This window comes from Pantherophis guttatus, chromosome 14 (assembly GCF_059756535.1).
Source record: "Pantherophis guttatus breed Tessera chromosome 14, ASM5975653v1, whole genome shotgun sequence".
Lineage (NCBI taxonomy): Eukaryota > Metazoa > Chordata > Lepidosauria > Squamata > Colubridae > Pantherophis > Pantherophis guttatus.
In genome coordinates, this window is record NC_142076.1 from 19536220 (window position 1) to 19561069 (window position 24850).

The window sequence follows — 24850 nt, forward strand, 5'->3', positions numbered from 1 at the left end:
GCAGCATGTGTTTGGTGTGCACTGTGCATGCACATGCAGTACGCATTTGGCTCACAGCATGCATGCATGGCCAGCGAACCAGTAGCAAACCGATTCAGATTTCACCACTGCTCCCTGAGCTCTGTTTTCACTGGCAGAGGCACCATGGGCCGTTCCTTCGCTGTTTCCAGAGCGGCCCCACCAGCCTGATCTAAGCATCCTGCAGACCGGATCCATCTCCCGGGCCTTGAGTTCGACACCCCTGCTTTAGATCTAGCAGGCAATTCCTGCAGCTGGGTTTACTCAGCCAAGTTATTAACATGCCGACAAGTGATTCAGAAACCCCAAATCCACTTTCCCATAATTCCCTAGCAGATTCCCCTGGCTTGGCCGTGGAGACCCACTTCTGAGTGTAATAGTTTATCAAGTCCACGCAAAGCTCACCAGGGATCTGACCTCACTGTCCGGTCAAGAATCTGCTTTGGTGTTTACAAGACCAGAGATCAGAAGAATTTGTGCCAAACAGAAGAGAAGGTACACAGGTTGTTACAGCTGGTAGCTGTTTCTGCCCATGAAGTAATGCCAGTTTCTGAGACTGGCACAGGTGGAAGCTGCACCAGGCAAATGGATGTTGGCCAAGCTCCAAGAGCGATTCAGGAGAATAGCGTTTCAGAGTTATAGAAGCCAATTGTTGGTTACATTTATTCTTGGAGGAGATTTTTGGATCTGGGATAGCCACCAGACTTCTAGCTGGTGACAATCACCTGGTTCGTTTTTCTCCGGCTTGGCCTAGTCTTCTAATGCCAGCCTTCCTAAGGAAGAGGAGGAGGAGAAATTGGCTTTGAGTAATTACTCTGGCAATATGCAGATTGGAATGCATTTGCATATTTGACGATTGGCCATTTTGAAAGGTCCCCTGGAAATGAATAATAATAGGCGTGGGACTGCCAAGGATTTTCTGGCCAGGAAGTATTCTTCACGTGTGGCAAACGGCTTCTAGTTGGTTTCTGGGAAGAATCCTCGATGAGATTCCTGACTTGGCAACTTTTAAAACTTGTGGACTTCAACTCCCAGAATTCTCCAGCCAGTTGGAAGCCTGCAAGTCTTAAAAGTTGCCAAGTTTGGAGATCCCTGTTCTATGATCTGAAGCTAGGCTGTGTTTAGAACTGTCCGTGGCCTCCTGAATCCCATCAGACCGTCAGTTCAGCTTTCCCACCCAGAAGAAGTGCAGTAGTGACTCTGTCTCCCGAGGACGACCCCTTCATGAAAGCATCGTGTCTAATGTTCTCAACTTCTGCTTTTTAAGGGTTTAGAGTCCATTGAGATTTTATTTTTATGGGATCCACTTGAGTGAGGAAGTCTTCAAGTTAAGAGAAGAGGGAGTCCAACTCTGTTAGGTTTCAATTTCCCATCATCCTCAGCCGACAGACCCTCTGCAGTTTGGGAACGGCATTCCCCAGGTTGGAAAAAGCTGTTCTCAGCTGGCACTGTTGTATCTATGTGGATTCTTTAGTTGTTTGTTGTAGGTTTGCAATTGGCTGCCTTTCTAACTTACTAAGATTGGTAGACCCTAAGAGAGGAGGGCCAGAAGGAAGAAATAAAAACGACATACCGTATTTTTCGGAGCATAAGACGCACCTTTCTCCCCCCCCCAAAAAAGAGGTTGAAAATCTGGGTGCGTCTTATACTCCAAATGTAGCCCCGCCCAGCCTCGCAAATAGAGATTTCAGAGGCTGAAAGAAGCCTCTGAAAGAAGCTTCAGAAAAAAAGCCTCTGAAAGGCTTTTATCTAAAATAATATGGCAAGCAACAAAAGAAGAATCAGTAAAGCTTCTAACCAAACTAGGCTAACAAATCTGGAGAATGACACAATAACTAGCAGATCGGAAGAGGTTAATCTACATACCAATACCAAAAAAAGGAGATGGAACAGAGTATAGATAGTCCTTCAGAATAAAAACCTCTGAAAGAAGCTTCAGAAAAAAAAGCCTCCAAACAGAGCTTCAGAAAAAAAAAGGCTTTTTTTCTGAAGCTCTGTTTCGGAGGCTTTCAGAGGCAGGAAAAAAAGCAAAAAAAAAAAACAAAAAAAAAAAAAGCAAGGCACAGAGCTCACAACCAAGGAACCTGTTGCTAAAATTCACTTCTGGGAACAGCTGATTGGGGGTATTCCACCCGCCAATCAGCTTTTTTCTTATTTTCCTTCCCAAAAACTAAGGTGCGTCTTATACTCCGAAAAATATGGTAGTTAAATAATCAAATAGTTAATGTTTGTGGAAACAAGGTGGGCTTGGGGAGTCCGTGTTTTTGTCTCGCTCAAAGAGTTCCAAAAATGCATCCAGGCTAATCTCTGATGGGCATTTCCACCCTGACTTGCCTTGTAGCCTTGAATATTTCCGTTCTGGCTGTCCACGGGAGGGGGGTCCCAGGTGATCTCCAGCTGGCTTGCAGACACGGCACTGATGTGGATATTCTGGGGAGGCATTGCGGGAGCTTGGGAAAGAAAGACGAGAGAAGAGATTGGGAGGAGGAGGAGGAGGGGGAGGCATTGATTCGGCTGACACCAAAGCCTGAAGGAAGAAGATGGTCTCACTAGATGGAACGGTTGGCCTGCGTTAGATTTCTCAAGTTTTGCTGCTGTCCTCAGTACCTTCTCTAGAAAACTCAAAGGAATTCCTTTGCCAAATTCTTTCGTCAATTTTCCAAATATCCATCTATCCTCCTTCCTTCCTTCCTTCCTTCCTTCCTTCCTTCCTTCCTTCCTTCCTTCCTTCCTTCCTTCCTTCCTTCCTTCCTTCCTCCTTCTCAGTCTTCCCTCCCTCCCTTTTTCCTTCCTTCCTTTCTTTCTCTCTTCCTTTTCCTCTCTCTCTTTCCTTCCCTCCCTCTCCCTCCCTCTTTCCCTCCCTCCTTCCATCCTTCCATTCCTCCCTCCCTCTCCTCCCTCCCTCCCTTCTTCCTTCCTTCCCTCCCTCTTCCTCCCTCTCTCCCTCCTTCCATCCTCCCTCCCTCCCTTTCTTCTTTCCTTCCTCTGTCCCTTTTCCCTTTTTATCTTCCTTCCTTCTTTCCTTCCTCTCTCCCTCCCTCCCTTTCTTCCTTTCTTCCTCCCTCCCTTTCTTCCTTCCTTCCTTCCTCCGTCCCTTTCCCCTTTTATCTTCCTTCCTTCCTTCCTTCCTTCCTTCCTTCCTTCCTTCCTTCCTTCCTTCCGTCCTTCCTTCCTTCCATCTTCCCTTCCTCCCTCCGTCCCTTTTCCCCTTTTATCTCCCTCCCTCCCTCCCTCCCTCCCTCCCTCCCTTTTCCTCTTTTATCTTCCTTCCTCCCTCCCTCCCTCCCTCCCTTTTCCTCTTTTATCTTCCTTCCTTCCTTCCTCCCTCCCTCCCTCTGTCCCTCCCCCTTCCTTTCCCTTCCCTTCCCTTTCCTGATGCCTGTCTTTGGTACCCCAAACTGATTAGAGCATAGAGAACCAGAGGCAAGCCAGTCCTCCAAGGCAGCTAAGAGAGCCAAATGCCGAGCCTTTCCAGCCTGCGAAAGGGAGGCCAGTCACTTCTGTCCACAGTGCTGGGGAGCAAAACGCTGCTTGCTGGATGCCCCTTCAGTGCCCCCCCAAATAGAAATCCCAAACCATTTGCTGCTCAAAGTGTCGGTCCAATTATCTCCCCCCTCCGGTGGCTTCTTCCTTTACAGGCTCTGACCTTCATAAGGCACGTTGTTATTTTATATTTATATATTTCCTCCTCTATTCCTCTCCGGGGTTATAAAATAAAATAGTAATTAACACCCACTCTGCCTGACACCAACTATTTATTTTGTTCTAACCGTGCGTTCTTCCTTATTACTGCTGCCCACCCTGCCGTTAATGGAAATGTTAATAACCAGCACCAGGTTGTTGTGACAGATGCTTGAGCTCATTATCAGAAATTCTTATTTACCGCTCCATTAAACGACAGAATCACACACCCAAAAAAAAGGGGGGGGGAGGGAGAAAGGGGGTGGGGTCGGGTGAGAGAAAAGGGGAAAAAAAAGAAACGATTCCATGAAACTAATTGGGAAGAATTGGAGCAGCGTTACTGGTCATCCAAAACACAGAGAGAGAGAGAGACAGACAGACTGACAGACAGACAGACAGACACAGAGACAGACAGACAGACAGATAGAGACAGACAGACTGACAGACAGACACAAAGACAGAGAGACAGACAGACAGACAGAGAGCGAGACAGACAAAGAGAAAGAGACAGACAGACAGACACAGAGACAGACAAATAGAGACAGACAGACAGACTGACAGACACAGAGACAGAGAGAGAGAGAGAGAGACAGAGAGAAAGAGAGAGAGAGACACAGAGACAGAGACAGACAGACACAGAGAGAGCGAGACAGACAGACAGACAGACAAAGAGAAAGAGACAGACAGACAGACACAGAGACAGACAAATAGAGACAGACAGACAGACTGACAGACACAGAGACAGAGAGAGAGAGAGAGAGACAGAGAGAAAGAGAGAGAGAGACACAGAGACAGAGACAGACAGACACAGAGAGAGCGAGACAGACAGACAGACAGACAAAGAGAAAGAGACAGACAGACAGACACAGAGACAGACAAATAGAGACAGACAGACAGACTGACAGACACAGAGACAGAGAGAGAGAGAGAGACAGAGAGAAAGAGAGAGAGAGACACAGAGACAGAGACAGACAGACACAGAGAGAGCGAGACAGACAGACAGACAGACAAAGGGAAAGAGACAGACAGACAGACAGATAGAGACAGACAGACTGACAGACAGACACAAAGACAGAGAGACAGACAGACAGACAGAGAGCGAGACAGACAAAGAGAAAGAGACAGACAGACAGACAGAGACAGACAAATAGAGACAGACAGACAGACTGACAGACACAGAGACAGAGAGAGAGAGAGAGAGAGACAGAGAGAAAGAGAGAGAGAGACACAGAGACAGAGACAGACAGACACAGAGAGAGCGAGACAGACAGACAGACAAAGAGAAAGAGACAGACAGACAGACAGACACAGAGACAGAGACAGAGAGAGAGAGAGAGACAGAGAGAAAGAGAGAGACACAGAGACAGAGACAGACAGACACAGAGAGAGCGAGACAGACAGACAGACAGACAAAGAGAAAGAGACAGACAGACAGACAGACACAGAGACAGAGACAGAGAGAGAGAGGGAGGGAGGGAGAGAGGGAGAGGTTGGTAGGTAAAAGTAGAGAGAGAGACAGATAGATAGATACAGAGAGATATCTTATTAAATCAATTGATCATATTAAATATACAAAACTCCTACAAAATACAGAGAAATACAAAGAAAACAATAGGACACGTTCATAACGAGTCATTAATCCTACAGTTAACCCCGGTTTGGTCTAGATATACTGTTCTTTTTGTGATGGCCTTTGAAATAAAGCGTGCAAAATATAAATTAAAAAAAAAAGTGGGTAGGGATAAATGTTTAAAAAGCAAAATGCAAAAAGCATAGACATTTTGGAGGTGGGAGAGGGAGGGAGGGAAGGGGGAGGAAGAAGAAAGGGAGGGAGGGAGGGAAGGAAGGAAGGAAGGAAGAAAGGAGAAAGGGAAGGAGGAAGGGAGGAAAGAAGGAAGGAAGGAAGGAAGAAAGAAAGGACAGAAGGAAGGAAGGAAAGAAGGAAAAAGGGAAGGTGGGAAGGAAGGAAGGAGCACAAGGGAGGGAAGGAAGGAAGAGATAAGGGGAGAAGGGAAAGATCAAATGATAGAGATGATACTAATTAAATGACTATTATTTTACGAACATGTTTTCTCGAGCTAAGAGACATTTCAATTCCTTGGGGGGCACACTGTACCCACCTACAGATACTGAAAACGACAGATGAATTTGATGCACAAGGGGGGGAAAAAAGCATTCCGCCCCCTCCTCCCCAGTTATACAAAATTCCCTCTCTCTAGCCCTTCTTTTCTCTGAGCACAGCACGAAAGCAACTCCCCCCACTTTAAAAAAAAATCTTTGCACAAACCCAAGAAATGAACCCGACTTTTTAATGTTGGTTTTAAGAGCCCGGCTCCCCCTGTATAGAATAGATTGTCGGCGCTTCCTGGGTTTTTCTTCTCTCTCTCTCCGTCAATGGCGAGAAAGAAGCATCCATATGGATTTTCTTAAATAACTTTTAATTCCCCGAAATCTTTTGCGGCGGATAGAAAAGAGATAACCCACACACCCCTCCCTGGAGGGATGGGGGGGGTGGGGGGGTGGGAAGGTTACACAAGTGGGAGAGGAAATTGCTTCTTTTCCTCTTTGCCGACTTGATTGACAGCTGGGGGCTCATCGATGGATGAATGATTCAAAGAAAGAGAGATGAATTAAGGGCTGATTTTCAACAAGAAACTCATCGATCCTACCGTTGGGCGCCTACAGCGCAAGTACATCTTTTTATATGCTTATTCTTGCGCTTCTCGGCTCAGATGTGCTCCAGCTGTTTGGTTAGCTAAAAGGCTGATGCTCGCTTTTCATCAACCAGGTCTTTAGAAAAGGCGGGTGGGGGGTTTGGGTCTACGCGCTGCTGAATTTGATGGGGGGGGGGAAGAGCTGCTCATTTCTCTTTTCCAGGGAGCAGAATCTTTGGAAACATTTCTGGGGTTCTTTGAAGAACAGCGGGGTCCTGGTGGACGGTGACCTCTTGGATCAAGGATGATGGCTTACTGTAGAGGAGCAGGCTGAGCTGGAAAGCGGGGTTAAATGTGCTATCGGTTTGGAGTCTGCGTTGCCAATCCAGCTCCCCGTGAATTCTGTTGACCCTTATTTTGTTCTTAGTTGTTAGTTGTGTCCTACACATCGTGACCCCATGGACAATGTTCCTCCAGGCCTTCCTGTCCTCTACCATCCTCTGGAGTCCATTTAAGCTCAAGCTGACTGCTTCAGTGACTCCATCCAGCCACCTCGTTCTCTATCGTCCCCTTCTTCTTTTGCCCTCCATCGTTCCTGCATTAGGCTCTTCTCCAGTGAGTCCTTCCTTCTCATTAGGTGGCCAAAGTATTTGAGTTTCATCTTCAGGATCTGGCCTTCTAAAGAGCAGTCAGGGTTGATCTCCTCTAGGACTGACCGGTTGATCGCCTTGCAGTCCAAGGGACTCGCAGGAGATTTCTCCAGCACCAGAGTTCAAAGGCCTCTCAATTCTTTGGCGCTCGGCCTTCCTTATGGTCCAACTTTGAACTAGAAGATTAATTCATTTCAAGAAAGATAGATAGATAGATAGATAGATAGATAGATAGATAGATAGATAGATAGATGTTGTTGTTGTTAGTTGTGAAGTCCACAAGAGATCTAAGTCCACCTTGAATTCTTTTGATTCTTATCTACAGGCAATGTGCTTTGACCGTTAGTAGTTCAGATTCTTGTAGAAAGCAGAAGTTTGCAATAAACCTGTCTTCATTTGAACCGCATTGACTCCTGGTTTACCGCACTTGACACATTTACATTGACTGTGTAGAGAAAAATGTCTCCAAGCAGCTTGTCAGGGGTATGGCAAGGCTCTCGAATCTGAGAGGTATGAAGATGGGGTAGCTACAGACTAGTGATCTGCAGTTCCTCCCTTATCTTCCATCTGGAGGTGAGGAAGGAAGGCTTCTGAGATCCAGTTGGACCAACACTGGAATCGAAGAGGCTGAATTCTATGCAAAAGTAAAAGAAATTCTAGGTGAAAGTGATTTAACAGTTCAGAAGAAATGGTTTTCCAGTGGGAACCAGGCAATTTCAAAGCTGTTTCTTCCATACTTTGTTTCTGCTGGTCATTGCTGAGACCGGGAAGAGCTCGGCCCACACCTGATTGCATCCCCCTCTGGATAAAATCAAATTCCTTTGGGGTGGAGATGAGCACACGGCACCTTCTAGCTTCACAACACCACAAATCCAAGCGCTTTAACCAAGAATTAAACAAGGAGTTGTACCCCCCGCCACATAACCCGTTGGAGTCATGCTGAGCGGTACTTATGAGTCATATTAACAGCTCAATGAGCTTTTAATGAAGCACTCAGCTGCTCCAGCAGCTCAACCAAAGCAAATGATTTCTTTGCATTTCCAATCTTATCAGTGGGGAATTAAGGGTGGCAGATAAAACGCTCCAACAAGTGTCTCGATGAGGGGGGGAGTTTTAGGATTGTGGACTTACAAATTGATCTGGGAACAAGAGTGTGGACTTTGCAAAACTTCTTTGCTCTCAATAACCCTGGTGTACATTGAAGGGCTTTAAGGAGCTGCAGATTCCCCAGGGTCACGCAGATGCCCTTGGTAGCTACTATCAGGTCGTGGGGAAAAAGACGCATTAGTTTAAGGCAGGGGTGTCCAACCGTAGCAACTTTTAAGACTTGTGGACCAACACCCAGGATGCTATAGCCAGCATGGCTGGCTGGAGAATTCTGGGAATTGAAGTCCACAGGTCTTAAAGTTGCTAAGGTTGGACACCAGAGGTGGGCTTCAAAATTTTTAGCAAGGGGTTTTCTGCCTGGTTGCTGGGTGGGCGTGGCCATGGTGGGCGTGGCCTAGTCAGCCTCCTGCACCATGGAGGAAGTCGAGCCTCTGGGAAAATGGCCTCCCCAGGCTCCGGAGGCCCTCTGGAGGCCAGAAAGAGGCCCATTTCCGGCCTTCCTGAACTTCCGATAGGCCCATTTTTTGCCCTCCCCGAGCCTCCGTGCACACCCTACATTTATCTGCATTAACCTGCAACGGGCCACGTGGGGACTCCTGGGAGGGGCAGGGTGGGGTGGGAGGGGCCAGCCAGGAGTGGGATTTGGGGGTTCTCTGAACTGCACAGAATCTTAGCTAGAACCCCTGCGGACCCCCAGCAGCCTACCCCTGGTGTAAAGTGTTCCCTTTAGATGCTGGTGTTCATTCTGATGCGCATAATGCTGTCGGAAGCCCAGACACTATAAAATCTAAGCATGCTGCACATTGTAACCTGCAGAAGGAAATCGGGGAAGCTTCTGTTTAGAAAAGGTTAAAATGCAACCGAGGCACAAAAGACAATTCTTATTTCTTCTTCTCCTTTTTCTTTCCCTAAATGAGTTCCCTCCTTCCTTCGACTTTCCCCGAGAATCCCGCGCTGGCCTTCATTATCTAGACTGCTGGCAGATGTCCTTGGACCACTTTCCGTTCCTTCGTAGCCAACTTGACCCTCTGGGGAAATCAGGGGACATTATTTCCCGGGCACTGTCCTGAAAAGCAAGCCTCCTGCAATTTATTTATTTCATTTGTCCCCTGCCTTTCTCTTCAGGCTGGCTTGACAAGAGGAAAAATAGGCCTTATTTGAAGAAAGCCAACCAACAGATGCACAATTGATGTCGAAGGCTCCTAGGTAGGAAAACAAGTCAGGGGAGACGATAGCCTGAGACTGTTTCCGGAGCCACGTGGGGTTGCCAGCAATAGGGAAGCAAATAATTACGGTCAACGGGAGGAGAACGTCTTTGCTTTCGGCTCGTTCAAGACGAAGACAGAGGAAGCGAACTCCGGAGCTTGGGTTGGGGGCAGAGATTAATTGTTCCTTTTTAGCCCTCTCCCCCCATGCTACGCCGATCTCCTGTTGTGTTGATTGGAACTGCTTCCTCTTTTTGCCTAACCAAAACAGACTCACGCAAGGAGTTGCCTTTTCAGCACAACCTCTACAAGGTAGCTGTTAACACGGGTCAGGTAAGCTTGTGGACTCACAGAGAGGGTCAGTTCTCTGTTTCCCTGCCCCTTTACGGAAGCCCGCGTCAAAGTTGGGGGTGGTAATACCTTCGCTGCCGGTTCGCAAACATGAGCGCGTGCCACCTCCGCAAATGCGCAGAGCCTTACCTTCATGTACAGTGTCAAAAATGGGACATGATGGCGTCCAGGTGGATGGGCAGAGCCTCCCGCAGCCGCCGCTACCAGTTTGCACGAACCGGATAAAACCAGCTGAATACCACTACAGTTAAAGCTCCTTATGATTTCTTCAGAACCTCAACAGAAGTCCCTTCTTCACCTTCTAAGAAGACCAGCGAAACGACCTGATCCACTACTCCTTTTCATACTATTTGCATCAGAAAACCCAGCATAGATCATCGTCCAAAACATGTAGAATTCTATCTCTACGGTTCGGCGAGCGGAAGATGAACCGATTAGGAAATTCCGACAGCGCTTCCCCAAGTTTTAGAAACCGTTCCACGGAGAACAGGGCTGATTAATTTATGGAGTTTAGGAAGATGGTAACAGAGCATTACCTCAACGTCTGAAAGGAAAAGGTCTGGAAGAGGTGAGGCCTGAGACGTCTTGAAATTTAATGAAAATATAACGTAAGTAGCACTAGAACCTGACACGAAATCTTCCGTGTTAAATACAGAGGATCAGTGAAATATACGAGAGAGCGGATTAACGCTGAAGGGGCATGTAGAATTTATTGTGAGGGCCTTCCTTCAAAGGAAAAAGATGAGCTTGTAACTGCGGCCATGAAAGTAGACCCCTTCTGTAAGCCAAGAGACTCAACAACCCAGGGGTGAAATGCTCCTGGTTCGGACCGGTTCGCTAGAACCGGTAGTCATGACTGCCGGTGGTTCGGAGAACCGGTAGCAATGGCGGTGCGAGGCTCCGCCCTCCCACCCGGTTTTAACCAAGAAATAACATGTTCTTTACCCTCTGCGCATATGCAGAAGGGTTTGCAAATACGCAGAGGGTCCAAGTGTCCATGTGGCACGCGCACGCGGGCACGCAAAGTGAGTGCGGGTGCACGGCACATGCACTTCTGAACCAGTTGGGAAGGTAAGTAGATTTCACCCCTGCAACAATCATATGTGAACCTGGCCAGACTGGGAGAAAGCAGAGGATGTGACTCACCAGGCTGAACATAACAAGATTTGGGCATCCTAATTAATGCCTGAAGAACCTCTGCCTGCCATATCTAATACCTGAAGGTCACCTTCAGTGATGGACAAGATTGCATCTAGGTTTGGTGGATCACAACCTCTTCAGAACTTCCACAATGCTTGATCATTGGGGGGAAAGTCAACAGCAGGAGTCCTTTTATGAAATTCACCTGAAATCTCTCTCTTCCAACTATCACCCCATTAATCCCAATACTGGCCTGAGGCAAATTAACACCAGATATTTATTGGTATTAATACTTTTCATTATTATACGTATAGCCTGCTCCCCTTTCTCCTCCTTCTCTGAGGTTCTCAAGATGGTTGTCTTCCGTGCTTCCAGCTTTCTGCTTACCTGCTTCTCCAACGTAGACTTCCACAGGGGCGCTGGCGGGACTTTCTCCAATAATGTTATATGCTGTCATGATCACTTCGTACCTCTTGTACTTTTTCAGTTCTAGAAATGTAAATAAGTTGCATTACTTGCTAGCATCCTCTTTAACAATCCCCAGTAGAATTTCCCTGCTCCTGTCCTCCTGAAGCATACTTCAGTTTTAAGAAGAGGTTGAACATCCTTTCTTTGCAACTCCTAGGGTGATACTTTCTAGAAAAAAGGACAACTGGATATAGCAATAGCAATAGCAAGAGGACTTAGACTTATATACCACTTCATAGTGCTTTTACAGCCCTCTCTAAGCAGTTTACAGAGTCAGCCTCTTGCCCCCAACAATCTGGGTCCTCATTTTACCCACCTCGGAAGGATGGAAGGCTGAGTCAACCTTGAGCCTGGTGAGATTCGATCTGCCAAACTGCTGGCAGCCAGGGATCAGCAGAGGTAACCTGCAGTACTGCACTCTAACCATTGCGCTACTGCGCAGAGGATCGGTGTCTCTCAACCTTGGTAGCTTGAAGATGGGTGGATATCAACTCCCAGAGTTCCCAAACCAACATGTGTGGACTTCAACTCCTAGAATCCCCCAGCCTGCATGTATGGACGTCAACTCCCAGAAGATTTGGTCCATACATACTGCCTGGGGAATTCTAGGAGTTGAAGCCCACGCATGTTGGTTGGGGAACTCTGGGAGTTGAAGTCTACTTTTCTGAGAGTTGAAGTCCACTCATCTTCAAGTGCCAAGGTGGAGAAACACTGCCCCAGATGATAGAAAATCTTTGAGAGATGGTCCGCTTTCAATATGCCAACCTTAAAGTTGCCAATATCTGCAGACCTCTTGGATGGGACATCCATGGGTGAGCCTCTTCTCACCATCCTCCAAGTTATTACAGGAGGAAGCCATCTGGGTTGATGGTGGAAACTGGGCTAGAGAACTCCATCCTTCGATTCATCAGATGATCTAACCCAGGAGTCTCCAATCTTGGCAACTTTAAGACTTGTGGACTTCAACTCCCAGAACTCCTCAGCCAGCTTGGCTGAGGAATTATGGGAATTGAAGTCCACAAGTCTTAAAGTTGGCAAGGTTGGAGACCCCTGATCTAACCAACTGGACGACAGTCCAAATGGATCTTCTGGAAACAGCTCCGATGCTAAGCTTGGTTCTTCAAATAAAGCCACAGTCAATGCTATAATACCCAGCTTGGTATTTGGGGGGAATGGAGGCTTTATTAGAGAGCAAAAAAGAGGGAGAGGGAGAGGGAGAGGGAGAGGGAGAGGGAGAGAGAGGGAGAGGGAGAGAGAGAGAGAGAGAGAGAGAGAGAGAGAGAGAGAGAGAGAGAGAGAGAGAGAGAGAGAGAGAGAATAAACTTGGGAAATTTAGTGGCATAAGACTGCAATGTCTTTCTTGTGCCGCAATCACGGCTCTTGAAAATAACCACCACCACATTCAGCCGCAACCCTTTGCGGGCTAAAACAAGGAAGCAGCATTGACAGGTACAAGAATGGAATGACAGCATATTGCAACATGTTAAAAAAAACAACAAAACGTAGACAGGGAGAGGAAAGTGCATGAGAGAGAGAAGGGAGAGAGGGAGAAGAGGAGAGGCGAGAGAGAGAGAGAAGAGAGTGAGGGAGAAGAGGAGAGATGAGAGAGCGAGAGAAGAGAGGAAGGGAGAGAGAGAAGGGGGAGAGGGAGAGAGGAGAGAGGAGAGAGAGAGAGAAGAGGAGAGAGAGAGGAGAGAGGAGAGAGAGAAGAGAAGAGAGAGAGAAGAGAGAGGGAGGGAGAGAGAGAAGGGAAGAGAAAGAGAGAGAGAGAGAGAGAGAGAGAGAGAGAGAGAGAGAGAGACAGAGAGAGACAGAGACAGAGACAGAGACAGAGAGAGAGAGAGAGAGAGAGAGAAAATCTCCTCTGGCTATGGTGTAATTAATAACCAAACAAGCATGATAGCAAGAAGACCAAACTTCATGCCTTCCACCCCAGAGGCCTTTGCGTCGTCCTTGAAGTTCTGGGGATTTGCATATTCAAACCAGGCCACTTATCTTTTCGGAGAATATGGATCACTTGAGGAAGCCCACCAGCCAAAATACAACTCTGGGAAGCTTTGCTGGAAATCTCCCAGAACAGGGCCGGTCTCCGTTCAGAGGCGTTTTACTTTCAAATTCGTTTTCTTTTCGTTTCTCCCCCCCCTCTTCGACGTGTGAACTACCCCTTTAGCTCTTCCAGCACCACCATCGCCAGTTTCTCTGCAAACTATCATCCCGGGGAAGGTTCTGTGAGATTGATAATGAGGCCCTTCTAATTTCAGATTTCCTAAAGTGCTCGCAAATATTCTGCCCACGTAACTCAGTCAGACACCGGTGTGTTGCCTGCCGGTTCCAGGTAGACAGACAGCTGATGGTATCTAATTTACTGCTTACATTTTGTCAGCATAATAAATAAAACTACTTGATATATCGTAGGAAACTGACAGTTTTATGGGAATCTGAAACTCCCGCCAGTTAATACACAAGGACTCTCTGCCCCCCTTCCCCTCCCGCCTTGCGTGCAAGGGATGTGATGTATTTCCAAGCAATCTGCAGGAAAATGGCATTTGGACAACATGGCACATTTTTGGGGGGAGGGGGAGGGGTGGTCCAGGGGGGATGCTAGAGTAGAACTGTAGTGCGGCGGTCTGAGCTCATGGACATCCATGAGGGATGGAAGCTGAGAAGGTTCAGGGGTTAGGGTGAAAGCAGAGCTGGAGATATTGGCGATTATTATGGCTGGCTGTGATGGCGAACCTGTGCCGGAGGTGGCACACAGAGCCCTCTAAGCTGTCGCCAGCTGCTCTTATTTATTTAATTTATTTATTTATTGTTAAATTTGTATACCGCCCTTCTCCCTGAGGACTCAGGGCGGTGAACAGCCAAGTAAAAACATAAACTACAAACATTAAAATACAATTAAAAATATATATATAAATTTGGCCCCATGATTAAAAACAATAACCAACAATTAAAAACATTTTAAAAAATGTTAGGCCAGCCCGGCTTGCTGGAAAAAGAAGGTTTTAAGGGCACGGCGGAAGGCACTGAGGTCTTGGATTCTCCTTATCTCTGGGGGCAACTGATTCCAGAGGGTAGGTGCCCCCACAGAGAAGGCCCTCCCCCTGGGGATCACCAGTGTACATTGTTTGGCTGATGGCACCCCAAGGTAGGCCCTCTCTGTGGGAGCGCACAGGTCGATGGGAAGTTATCGGTAGCAGCAGGCGGTCTCGAAGATAACTAGGTCCTATGCCATGGAGCGCTTTAAAGGTGGTAACCAACACCTTGAAGTGCACCCGGAAGACCACTGGGAGCCAGTGCAGCTCACGCAGGAGCGGTGTTGTATGGGAGCGCCATGTGGCTCCCGTGACTACCCGCGCGGCCGCATCTTCTGGTTTCCAGTGCACCCATGCACACTCGCCACCTGGTCTTCATGTGCGCTGGCCACCTGGTTCTCAGGTTTCCACCATGTGCACTGGCCACTTGTTTTTTGGGTTTCCGGCGCTCCGGAGTGCACGAAGACCAGCTGGCTGGCGCACATGTGCGCACCAAAAACCCAAAGATTAGGTGGCCAGTGCACATAGCAGAAACCTGAGGACCAGGTGGCCGTCGCGTGCAAAGACCAGTTGGCTAGATGCCAAAGGCGCATGGAACGCTGTTACCTTCCCACCGAAGTGGTACCTATTGAACTACTCGCATTTGCATGCTTTCGAACTGCTAGATGGGCAGGAGCTGGAGCAAGGAACGGGAGCTCACCCCGTCGTGTGACTCTTGGGTCTCGAACCCAAGCTGTCGGCTTTCCAGCTGACAAGCTCCGTGTTTTTAACCGCTGAGCCATCACAGCCCACCTAGGAACGTCTTAATATCCTTGGTATATGCTAACAAAGGCAAGGCTGATAGGTCTGAACACCCCCTAGGAAACGCAAGCCAACCAAACCCACACAAATTTGCCATCCAATGATTTGCATGAAGGGCTCCGCCAGTGATGCTTTTGCAAAACAATCCAAATCAATTTCTTCAGTCGACCGAAGCCCTGAACCATCATTGAAGCTACCCAGATGTCCTTCTCTGAAATTGTTATGCGCCCACCCTTCAACCCCCGGTAACGCCAAGTTTAAAAGAGGCTGCGGGAAGAAGTCTGCCGTGTTTCCCAGCCCTACAAAGGGTGACATCAATGCGTACTTCTAATTAACTTACTTGTTAATTCGTAGGTTGTTAAGTCCGAGCTGCTGTTCACTGCCTTGAAGATGCTTTGGGCTATTCAAGGTAAGCAAAGCAGAAAAGAAGCAGAGGGCAAGGTTAGCCGTTATTGCCAATTCCACACGGTTCCAGCAGTTTGAGGTGAAGTAATTGTGAGTGCAGGCAATGTTCAAGGCAAAGACCCCCTCCAGCCCCCCCCCCCAGCTGCCTGGCTATATAAGTCAGCCCTCTTCCCAGAGAACATGCTGAAAGATCCCTAAACCAGAAGGCTTACTCAGCTATCTTCCCACACAGAAAGAAATTATGGAGATGGATGCTATAAAGCAATGAGAAGTGTCTGAAGAATCACTGAGCCAAAACGACTTTGTTCTAAGGAGAAGAGAAAGAGGAGATTTCTCTAGGAGCTTTTTATTCTTAGGCTTTCCAATGTTGGAATGGTTGGATAGAATCCATCCATCCACCTACTCACCTTCCCATCCATTCAATCATTCCATCCCTCTATCCACCCACCTTTCCATCCATCCATCCACCCGCCCACCTGTCCTTCCACCTACCTTCCCACCCATCCATCCATCCATCCATCCACCCACCCACCTATCCATCCATCCATCCATCCATCCATCCATCCATCCATCCATCCATCCATCCATCCATCCATCCATTCAATTCATCCATCCATCTATCCACTCACCTATCCATCCATCTACCCACCCACCTTCCCATCCATCCATCCACCCACCCATCCATTCAATTCATCCATCCATCTACCCACCCACCTTCCCATCCATCCATCTATCCATCCATCCATCCATCCATCCATCCATCCATCCATCCATCCATCCATCCATCTATCCATCCATCCATCCACCCACCCACCCACCCACCCACCTTCCCATCTATCCAATCCATCCACCTATCCACTCACCCATCCATCCATCCATCCATTCAATTCATCCATCCATCTATCCACTCACCTATCCATCCATCTACCCACCCACCTTCCCATCCATCCATCCACCCACCCACCTTCCCATCCATCCATCCATCCATCCATCCATCCATCCATCCATCCATCCATCCATCCATGCATGCATCCATCCATCCATCCATCCATCCATCCATCCATCCATCCATCCATCCATCCATCCATCCATCCATCCATCCATTCAATTCATCCATCCATCTATCCACTCACCTATCCATCCATCTACCCACCCACCTTCCCATCCATCCATCCACCCACCCACCTTCCCATCCATCCATCCACCCACCCACCTTCCCATCCATCCATCTATCCATCCATCCATCCACCCACCCACCCACCCACCTTCCCATCCATCCATCCATCCATCCATCCATCCACCCACCCACCCACCCACCTTCCCATCCATCCATCCATCCATCCATCCATCCATCCACCCACCCACCCACCCACCCACCCACCTTCCCATCCATCCATCTATCCATCCAAACCCTTCCAGTTGTTGCATGGATGGTTGCTAAGGTCTTGTTGTACTATCCAATTTCTTTAGAAGGCTGCATACTTGGACTTAAAATGCATATGCTCCCAGTTCCAGCCTTTTGGTTCCCACTGTAATGTCCAGCTTCTTGTGGACACAGCGGATGAATATGGGACCCTGGTGTGAAGGAAGATCTGCTCTCCTCTTCTACTTTGCCCTTCACTCCTTCCTTGCCCTTCCTCCCCCCCGTCCTCCCCGTCCTCCCAAAGATTAAGCCTTTAATTTGATGTGTTAAGAATGCTGGTTCTGGACAGCAGATTTACAACCAAGACTCAAACTGAAAACAAAAGCAGAAAGCAAGAAATAAGGGAGGTTGGGGTGAATGAGAAAAGAGGCAAAGAGAAAAAGCCCAATGGATCGGTTTCCAATCTGACAGCCAGCTTGTTGAATAAATTTGAGAGCATGCACAAGTTTTTTTCCTTCCGTTTCCATCAAGTGTTTTAATATTTGTTCATCTGATTGCAAATGACAAACCATTCATCACACATTAAAACAGCCCAAATAATTGGCTCCTTACCTGCAATTTCGGCTCGCAGAGCTGATGGGTTTTTAAGGGCTTTGGATTCTGTTCCTGGTCTAGTGTTTTCGGGTTCCAGCTCCCGATAATAAATACGATATCCCAAAAGAAGACCATTGAGACTCTCTACCTTTGGAGGCTGCAAAAAAAAAAAAAATGCCCACAAAAAGGGTTAAGTTGCAACTTGTCTGTGATAAAAAAAAAACACCACTAAGAAATTCAGAGAGAGATATATTTCTAGACAATGGTGGTATATCTGGGTGTTGGTTTCAAAATATTTGGCTGCATCACATAATCAAAACTTCCATTTGGAATATCTTGCAAAGTTGAGATGCTGTGGAGAGATTATTCACCCATCTGGGCAATGCCCAGATGAAATCAAAACTCCAAGGCAGAGTTCCTCAGCGTGTAGATTTATTAGGCATGTCATATTGGCACAGCTGGTGAAAAACCGACTCTGAAGTTCCCTGCCGTTTTCCCCACCCAGTTCAAAATCCAAAGTTCTGTAAGAAGTTAGCACCCACCCTTCTCCTAGAAGAATGAAATATTTTAGGAAATATTAAAAAGGCAGAATATTGTATTTCCTTGGATGAGAAATGGAGAAACATGTTTTGAAGACAAAGTAGCTCCCTGTCCCCCCCCCACCTTTGTCAATGGGCCATCAAGGTCTGAGCCAGGCTCAAGCAAGCCTGGGAGACAACCTACAAGTTAGCTAAGACCCCCGCCCCCTGGGAGTCTGAAAACCAATCAGGATACATTCTTATAACGGAACAGGAGAGCCGAGGTGGCGCAGTGGTTAGAGTGCAGTACTGCAGCTACTTCAGCTGACTGCTAGTTCAGCAGATCAGCGGATCAAATCTCACCGGCTCAAGGTTGACTCAGCCTTCCATCCTTCCGAGGTGGGTAAAATGAGGACCCAGATTGTTGGGGGCAATATGCTATTTAGTATACTGTCTTTGGTGTAAGCTGCCTAGAGTCCTTGGAGAGTGGGCAGCATAGAAATATGAATAATAAAACAAATAAATAAATAAACAGGAAACAAGGTGGGGCCCAAGAGACGGTATAAAACCAAGGGACTCTCAGCATCTCCCCCCTTTTTTTCTTCACCCAACATCTTGAGGCATTTGATCGCCTTTTCTGCCCAGGACCTCAAAACCATGTGGTCCTGTCCACCATTAAACCATCTTTCCAAGCAGTCTCCATGTTTCACGTGTCTTTTTCCCCACTTGGAACTGAACCCAGAAGGACATTTCTTCCCTCCATCACTCACAACCATCACATGGCCCAATCAGGTCTCTCTCCCCATCCTGGATGCCTCCCATCCATGCCCCTCCAGATGCTGGTGAGAGTGTCCTTGGTTCCCAGAAGAAATAATGTTATTTTGGCTACATAGTCCCCTCAGCTATCTCTACTCCCCCCTGCCTTTCCCACAGCTTCAGCGAGCCTCGCTGTGGCAACCTTGAAGACACTCAAAGATGGCTCCAGGATTGACAGGCAGGACATCTCTAACCATCTTTGGAGACAAGGAACAAGCTGGGATGAATTAGACCAGGATCCATGGTGAGGGTGCTAAGTGTCAACACTTCAAGCTGCAGTTACTCTAGTGCTGACATAAGAAGGAGAAGTGAAGGCGTCTGGAAAGGGACGTTTGACTTTTCACCTACTTATTTTCCCTGGAGATAATATCCCCTAGGAGATGGGATGGGAGGGGGAAATTCCTTTGAGCTGGAGTAGATTAGCGGTAGAATGACTTGGAAGATGGCCAATGAGTGCAGGGGAGTGGGGAACGGAAAGGGAGGGTTTTGGGGCTGGAAGTCAGTGTTGGCTTCAATGGAGTCGGGTTTTAGAATGCCGTGCTTAATAAATAGAAGTTTTTCTTCAAAGACTTTGTTTGAAATGCAATTTATTTGAGACGACCTCGAAACTTGACAGTGAGGTACAACCTGCAAGCTCAGTCTTGAAGAGTTCTTTGGAATAATGTCAAAGACGCTCTCCTCCGGCCAACAACGTTCACCTAATGGTATCAGGCTGGTGTTAAAAGGCAGAAGAAACGAGGTGGATCCATCTGGAACACACGTTTCCTCAAGGAACACGGCAGCCACCTCCTGTTTTCTGGCTATCTTCCGAGAATTGTCCCCACGAATTAGAAACCTCACCAGTCTAGAAAGATGGAGAAGGATCCAAAGAGGCAATTTCCGCTGCTGACACAGGTCATTCATCAAGATTTACCTAGGCAAGCTCGAGAAGTCAATCAAGGTGACAACGTTGGCTTTCCGTCAACATTCCAGCCACCGGACTGCTCCTGAAATAATCAGCTTCATCTCAAACTTTTATAGAGTTGATCTCTCGGGGGACCCAGCTCTCATCACTCCCCAGGGGCGGGTGGGAGAAAGGAGCTACGCCATTAATCTGCCGCCGTGCCTTAACTTTGATTTATGGTTCTCCGTCCCCTAATTTAGGCTCGGTGGTCTCCGGAACGTACTTTGGTACACCGCTAAGCCATTTGCTTGTGGCCATGTTTCTGATGGTCTGGGAGAATAACCCTTATGTTCACTTAATTAAAAACTAGGTAAGAAGGGGAGGGGGAGTGAGAAAAGGTTGATTTGATTAGAATCTAAGGCGGTGATGGCGAACCTTTTAGACACTGAGTGCCCAAACTGCGGGCGGTTGCCTGAGCGAATGCGCACATACGCGAATGTGCGCAGACATGTGCACGCGTGAACATGCACGCATACAGGCATGGATATGCACACATGTGCAGCAGAGCCCTCGAGACCAGCTGGCCAGCGGGAGACGGGGCATCCCAACACCGGCAGCGTGGCAAGAGGTAAGATCTTTTTCTTTCGGGAGCTTCTGTTTCGTCGTTTGCAGGGAAACAGAAACTCACAAAAGAAACGCCACGGAGGTCTGATCTGGGGTGATGGTGCGCGTGCCAGCCGAGAGGGCTCCATGAGGTTTGCCATCATGGATCTAAGGGAAGGGGATACACCACCATACCAATGAATGAGTCACTTTCCATAATTAAGGTTGCGATGTTGAAGGCCCCACAGCATTCCCCCTCCTCAAAATTATTCTCCTTCCTGTCCTTCATGCCAACTTCCTGAGTCATACCATCTGTTCCACCATGTCTCAAAAACAAGCAAAGGGGCTCTCTCTCTCTCTCTCTCTCTCCCTCCCTCTCTCTCTCGCTCTCTCTGTCTCTCTTTCTCTCCCTCTCTCTCTCTCCCTCTCTGTCTCTTTCTCTCCCTCTCTCTTTCTCCCTCTCTCTCTGTCCCTCCCTCTCTCCCTCTCCCTCTCTCTCTCTGTCCCTCCCTCTCTCCCTCCCTCCCCCCCTCTCTCCCTCTCTCTCTCTCCTTCCCTCCCTCTCTCTCTCCCTCTCTCCCTCCCTCTCTCTCCCTCCCTCCCTCCCTCCCTTCCTCTCTCTCTCTCTCTCTCTCTCTCTCTCTCTCTCTCTCTCTCTCTTTCTGCAGCAGCCTGTGTCTGATCTCAGATTCAGAAGCTATTAAGCGATCCCGCACAAAGAAACCTGGGATAAATGGCACAAGATGACATTTCCTTCTTTCTTTGACGGTTTTATTTCTACCCTGGAAAAGGTACTCTAATCACAAAGGTCAAGGCATCCTGCTCTTATCCATCTTTCATGAGTAAAAATAAAAAATAAAAAAAAATGCAGGTTTTGATGTAAAGGATTATTTAGGATTTCCTAGATCTCGGAGAGGGGAGGCCCAGAGGAACTGCGGGTAATCTATTACAGATTCAGAGGGACGATAACAACCGTGTGTTTACACTGTGAAATTGGGACAAATTCCGGATTAAAAGGAAGAAGCGGGTGAGAGACAGAGCTGACGAGTTAAAACTTCCACGCAGAACGGGACAGGAAAATCGGGATTTTTGATGGCAAGAACTTTCTTGTTGCCATTGATGGGTATGAAATTAAGAAGCGAAACGCTCGATGCGCCGGCATTTAATTCTGCTTCTTGCCTTCTCCAGCGGAGCAATATAAAACATTATCTTATGCCCACCTGTGTTTTCTCCGCAGTCAACTGCGGAGTTTCAAATTATTTTACATTTTTTTTTTATTTGAAAACTGTAGAGCCTCAACTGCTGAGTGCCCCAATAATGTAAGCATGATAATGACATGTAATTGGCCTTCAATTCCCTAGATGCAGGCAAAGGGGCAAATCTCCCATTAGGTTTTCGTGAAATAAAAGGTTCCTAATTATCTCAACTACCGTCTATTTCACATTCATTATCCACCCCAAATCTATCAACAGGATCAACCTTTAATGAGATGTGCACCGCCGTATTGTCCTTTGCGCGCGTTAGTGGAACCCCATTGTACGCCTGAATGAGAGGCAAATGGCTGATTGGTACTTACGTGTGGCTCCTTAGTTAAAAACTGTCAAAATGTCTCACATTTGTTTAACATGTTGTAACAGAGTGTGGGGGCTCCCTGTGCGATCAGGAAGACCGACACAAAATCTGCATGACAGAGTGGCTGTCATGAAGCCAAGAGGAAGAGATAGGAGAAAAGTAGGCAGAGCCAGAGGGCGGAGTTAAATGCGTCATTAGTTTGGAATCCTTGCATTGCCACAAGAGATCCAAGCCCAGCCCCATTGAATTCCGTTGACCCTTATCTGGCGCCAATTTAGCACTGACCGTTAGTTGACTGGATTCTCGTGTATGGGCTGACATTCTGTGTTCTAATAAATTGACATTCTAATAAAAGTCAATTCCAACCGACATTCTAATAAACATTCTGTGCTTGGATTTAAGGAATGATTTTGGTTCTTTGTTTCGGACATAAACTGTGCCAATCTCCCAGCCTGTTCTCCAATCCACTGGTCCTGTGTGATCTCGGGGAAATTTTTATTGTGAGGCAGTGCCATGCAGGATTGGGAGAATGGAAGATGTCTTCCAGTCCTACCAGAAGGTACCAGCTTAGTGTGGAGATTTGTCTTCGTAGGAATAGCCAAATAATTTGAGACAAAGGGCAACATTTTGTCCTTTTTACATTGCAGTTGTCTTGTTTTTGCTTTCAGAAGTCCACATTCATGCGTATGAGATGGATGTCCATCAGGGGTGAAATCCAGCAGGTTCTGACAGGTTCTGGAGAACCAGTAGCAGAAATTTTGAGTAGTTCGGAGAACTGGCAAATGCAATCTCTGGCTGGCTCCAGAGTGGGGTGGGAATGGAGTTTTTGCAATATCCTCCCCCCAGGAGTGGGGAGGGAATGGGGAGTGTGCAGTATCCTTCCCCCAGGAGTGGGGTGGGAATGGAGATTTTGCAGTATCCTTCCCCTGCCACGCCAACCAAGCCAAACCTGGAGATTTTGCAGTATCCTTCCCCTGCCACGCCCACCAAGCCAAACCACGCCCACCAAGCCACGCCCACAGAACTGGTAGTAAAGAAATTTGAATTCCACCACTGATATCCATATGCATTTCTTAAAAACAGACAAATGAAACCACACTGGCCCCTTTGTTAATCTGAGGATATTTTAACACTGAGAATAAGCTGGCATCTGTGAAGGGGGATCGAAGTGTTCTAGGATTCATACTAATGATTGATTTCACATATGCAAATTTTCTACGATCGATCCTAGGAATCACCTTCTGATCATTGGAGCTCAGGCTTCAGGGCTACTTTTCTACTCACCTGCCACTGTACTAGGACAGAGGAAGTTGTGTATGGGGTCACAGACACGGAATTTGGTGGTTCATCTGGAACTAGAAAGAAAAAAAACAACAACACCAGATATGGAGATGACAAATGTGTTACTTGGCCACACAACTCTATAGATGAATGACAGAGGAGGATCACTCCTACCATGGGAGGTCCAGAAGCTTTGGACTATTCAGGGAAATGTGTGTCTATGCCAGTGTTTTTTTTTTACATTGGCAATTTTAAGATGGGTGGACTTCAACTCCCCAACTGGCTGGGGAATTCTGGGAGCTGGAGTCCACCCATCTTAAAGTTTCCAAGGTTGAGGAACCACTCAAGATCCCTCTTCCAGTCACCACTATTGAGCAAGGTACCACATATACTGTATACCTGTGCATTTTCTTTTTCTTGCCTAAATGTAGAACCTTATTTTTCGCACCACTGAATTTCATTTTGTTAGATAGCGCCCAAAGTCCGTCACCATCTTGAATGATGGTGTAAGAGGCACCCCAAAGAAGACGTTGGCCGGCTGTTGTGGCCCTTACCATCTTGCAGTGTAGTGACTGCCTCCGTCTCGGCACCAAAATTGCTGTCTCCGACATCGTTGGTGGCTTTCAGGCGGAGCTTGTAAGAGGTAAAGGGGTTCAACCTGCAAGGGGTGGACCAAAATTAAAAAAAAAAAGTCAACATTTGCCTCGTGTTTTCATGCTTCTCATAATCTATGGGGAAAGCAGCATGGCACCATCCAAATATTCTGGATTACAACTCCCAGAAGCAGGGGTGAAATGTTCCCGGTTCGGACCGGATCGCCTGATCCGATAGCGATGGTGGCGGGTGGTTTGGAGAATCGGTAGCAAAAATCCCTGCGCCCCTCATCATGCCCAGCTGAGTCGCACGATCATCAGAGGCTTTTTTTTTTTTTACTTTTAAAAGCATTTTTTCTACAACCTCTTCCCACGAAAAAATGCTTTTAAAAGTTAAAAAAAAAAAAGCCTCTGATGATCGCGCGGCTCAGCTGGGATCGTCAGAGGCTTTTCAAAGCATTTTTTTCTGCAACCACTTGGCCGAAGAGGTGGCAAAAAAAAAAATGCTTTGAAAAGTCTCTGACGATCCCAGCTGAGTTGCCTGATCGCCAGAGGCTTTTCAAAGCATGAGAAAAAATGCTTTGAAAAGTTAAAAAAAAAAAAAAAAAAAGTTGGCCACGCCCACCCAGTCACATTACCCCTCCCACCAAGCCACGCCCACAGAACCGGTAGTAACACATTTTACATTTCACCCCTGTCCAGAAGTGCTAATGATGCCACCCAGAGGTGGTATAAAGCCGGTTTGTGTGAACCGGTAGTGGAAATCGCGGGTGGGCCTGCCGTTCCCCCCCACCTGCCCCGTGCTGTCCTATTAAGACACATTTTTGAGGCCAGGTGCACGCGCAAAGGCCGCAGGTACATGCCCTCACATTTTCGGTCCTGGGCAAATCAATAGGTAAATTATGTGAATCCCATTTCTGATGCCACTTCAGATGGAATTCATGGAAATTGTAGACCCGAAGACAGGAAAGACACCAAGATTTTTTTTTTTTGGTATGGCCACTTTTGGATTTAAGCTCACTTAGCTGCTCTCTCTCCGAATCTATTTAGTGAGCGAAAGAATTAGTTTATAAGAGGGCATTGTGAGCAGCTAATTAAAGAGCGATAATTTA

At 47.3% G+C, this 24850-nt stretch overlaps 1 protein-coding gene and 1 pseudogene across 4 annotated transcripts in view; one reads left to right on the forward strand and one right to left on the reverse strand.

The window, feature by feature from the left end:
* SDK1 (sidekick cell adhesion molecule 1) overlaps positions 1 to 24850 on the reverse strand; it is a 430408-nt gene that overhangs the window by 33647 nt on the left and 371911 nt on the right. For 2 of the 4 annotated variants that reach the window (XM_060684054.2, XM_060684053.2), the window contains exons 31-36: positions 23700 to 23803; positions 23149 to 23219; positions 17491 to 17629; positions 15451 to 15510; positions 11194 to 11295; positions 2353 to 2468 (exon numbers count right to left, since the gene is read on the reverse strand). In XM_060684054.2, coding sequence (XP_060540037.2) covers positions 2353 to 2468; positions 11194 to 11295; positions 15451 to 15510; positions 17491 to 17629; positions 23149 to 23219; positions 23700 to 23803 — 592 coding nt within the window. The remainder of the gene's footprint in view (positions 1 to 2352; positions 2469 to 11193; positions 11296 to 15450; positions 15511 to 17490; positions 17630 to 23148; positions 23220 to 23699; positions 23804 to 24850) is intronic. The other 2 variants (XM_087878657.1, XM_087878656.1) reach the window with 1 other exon arrangement.
* On the forward strand, positions 15619 to 17099 carry LOC148112122 (uncharacterized; annotated as a pseudogene).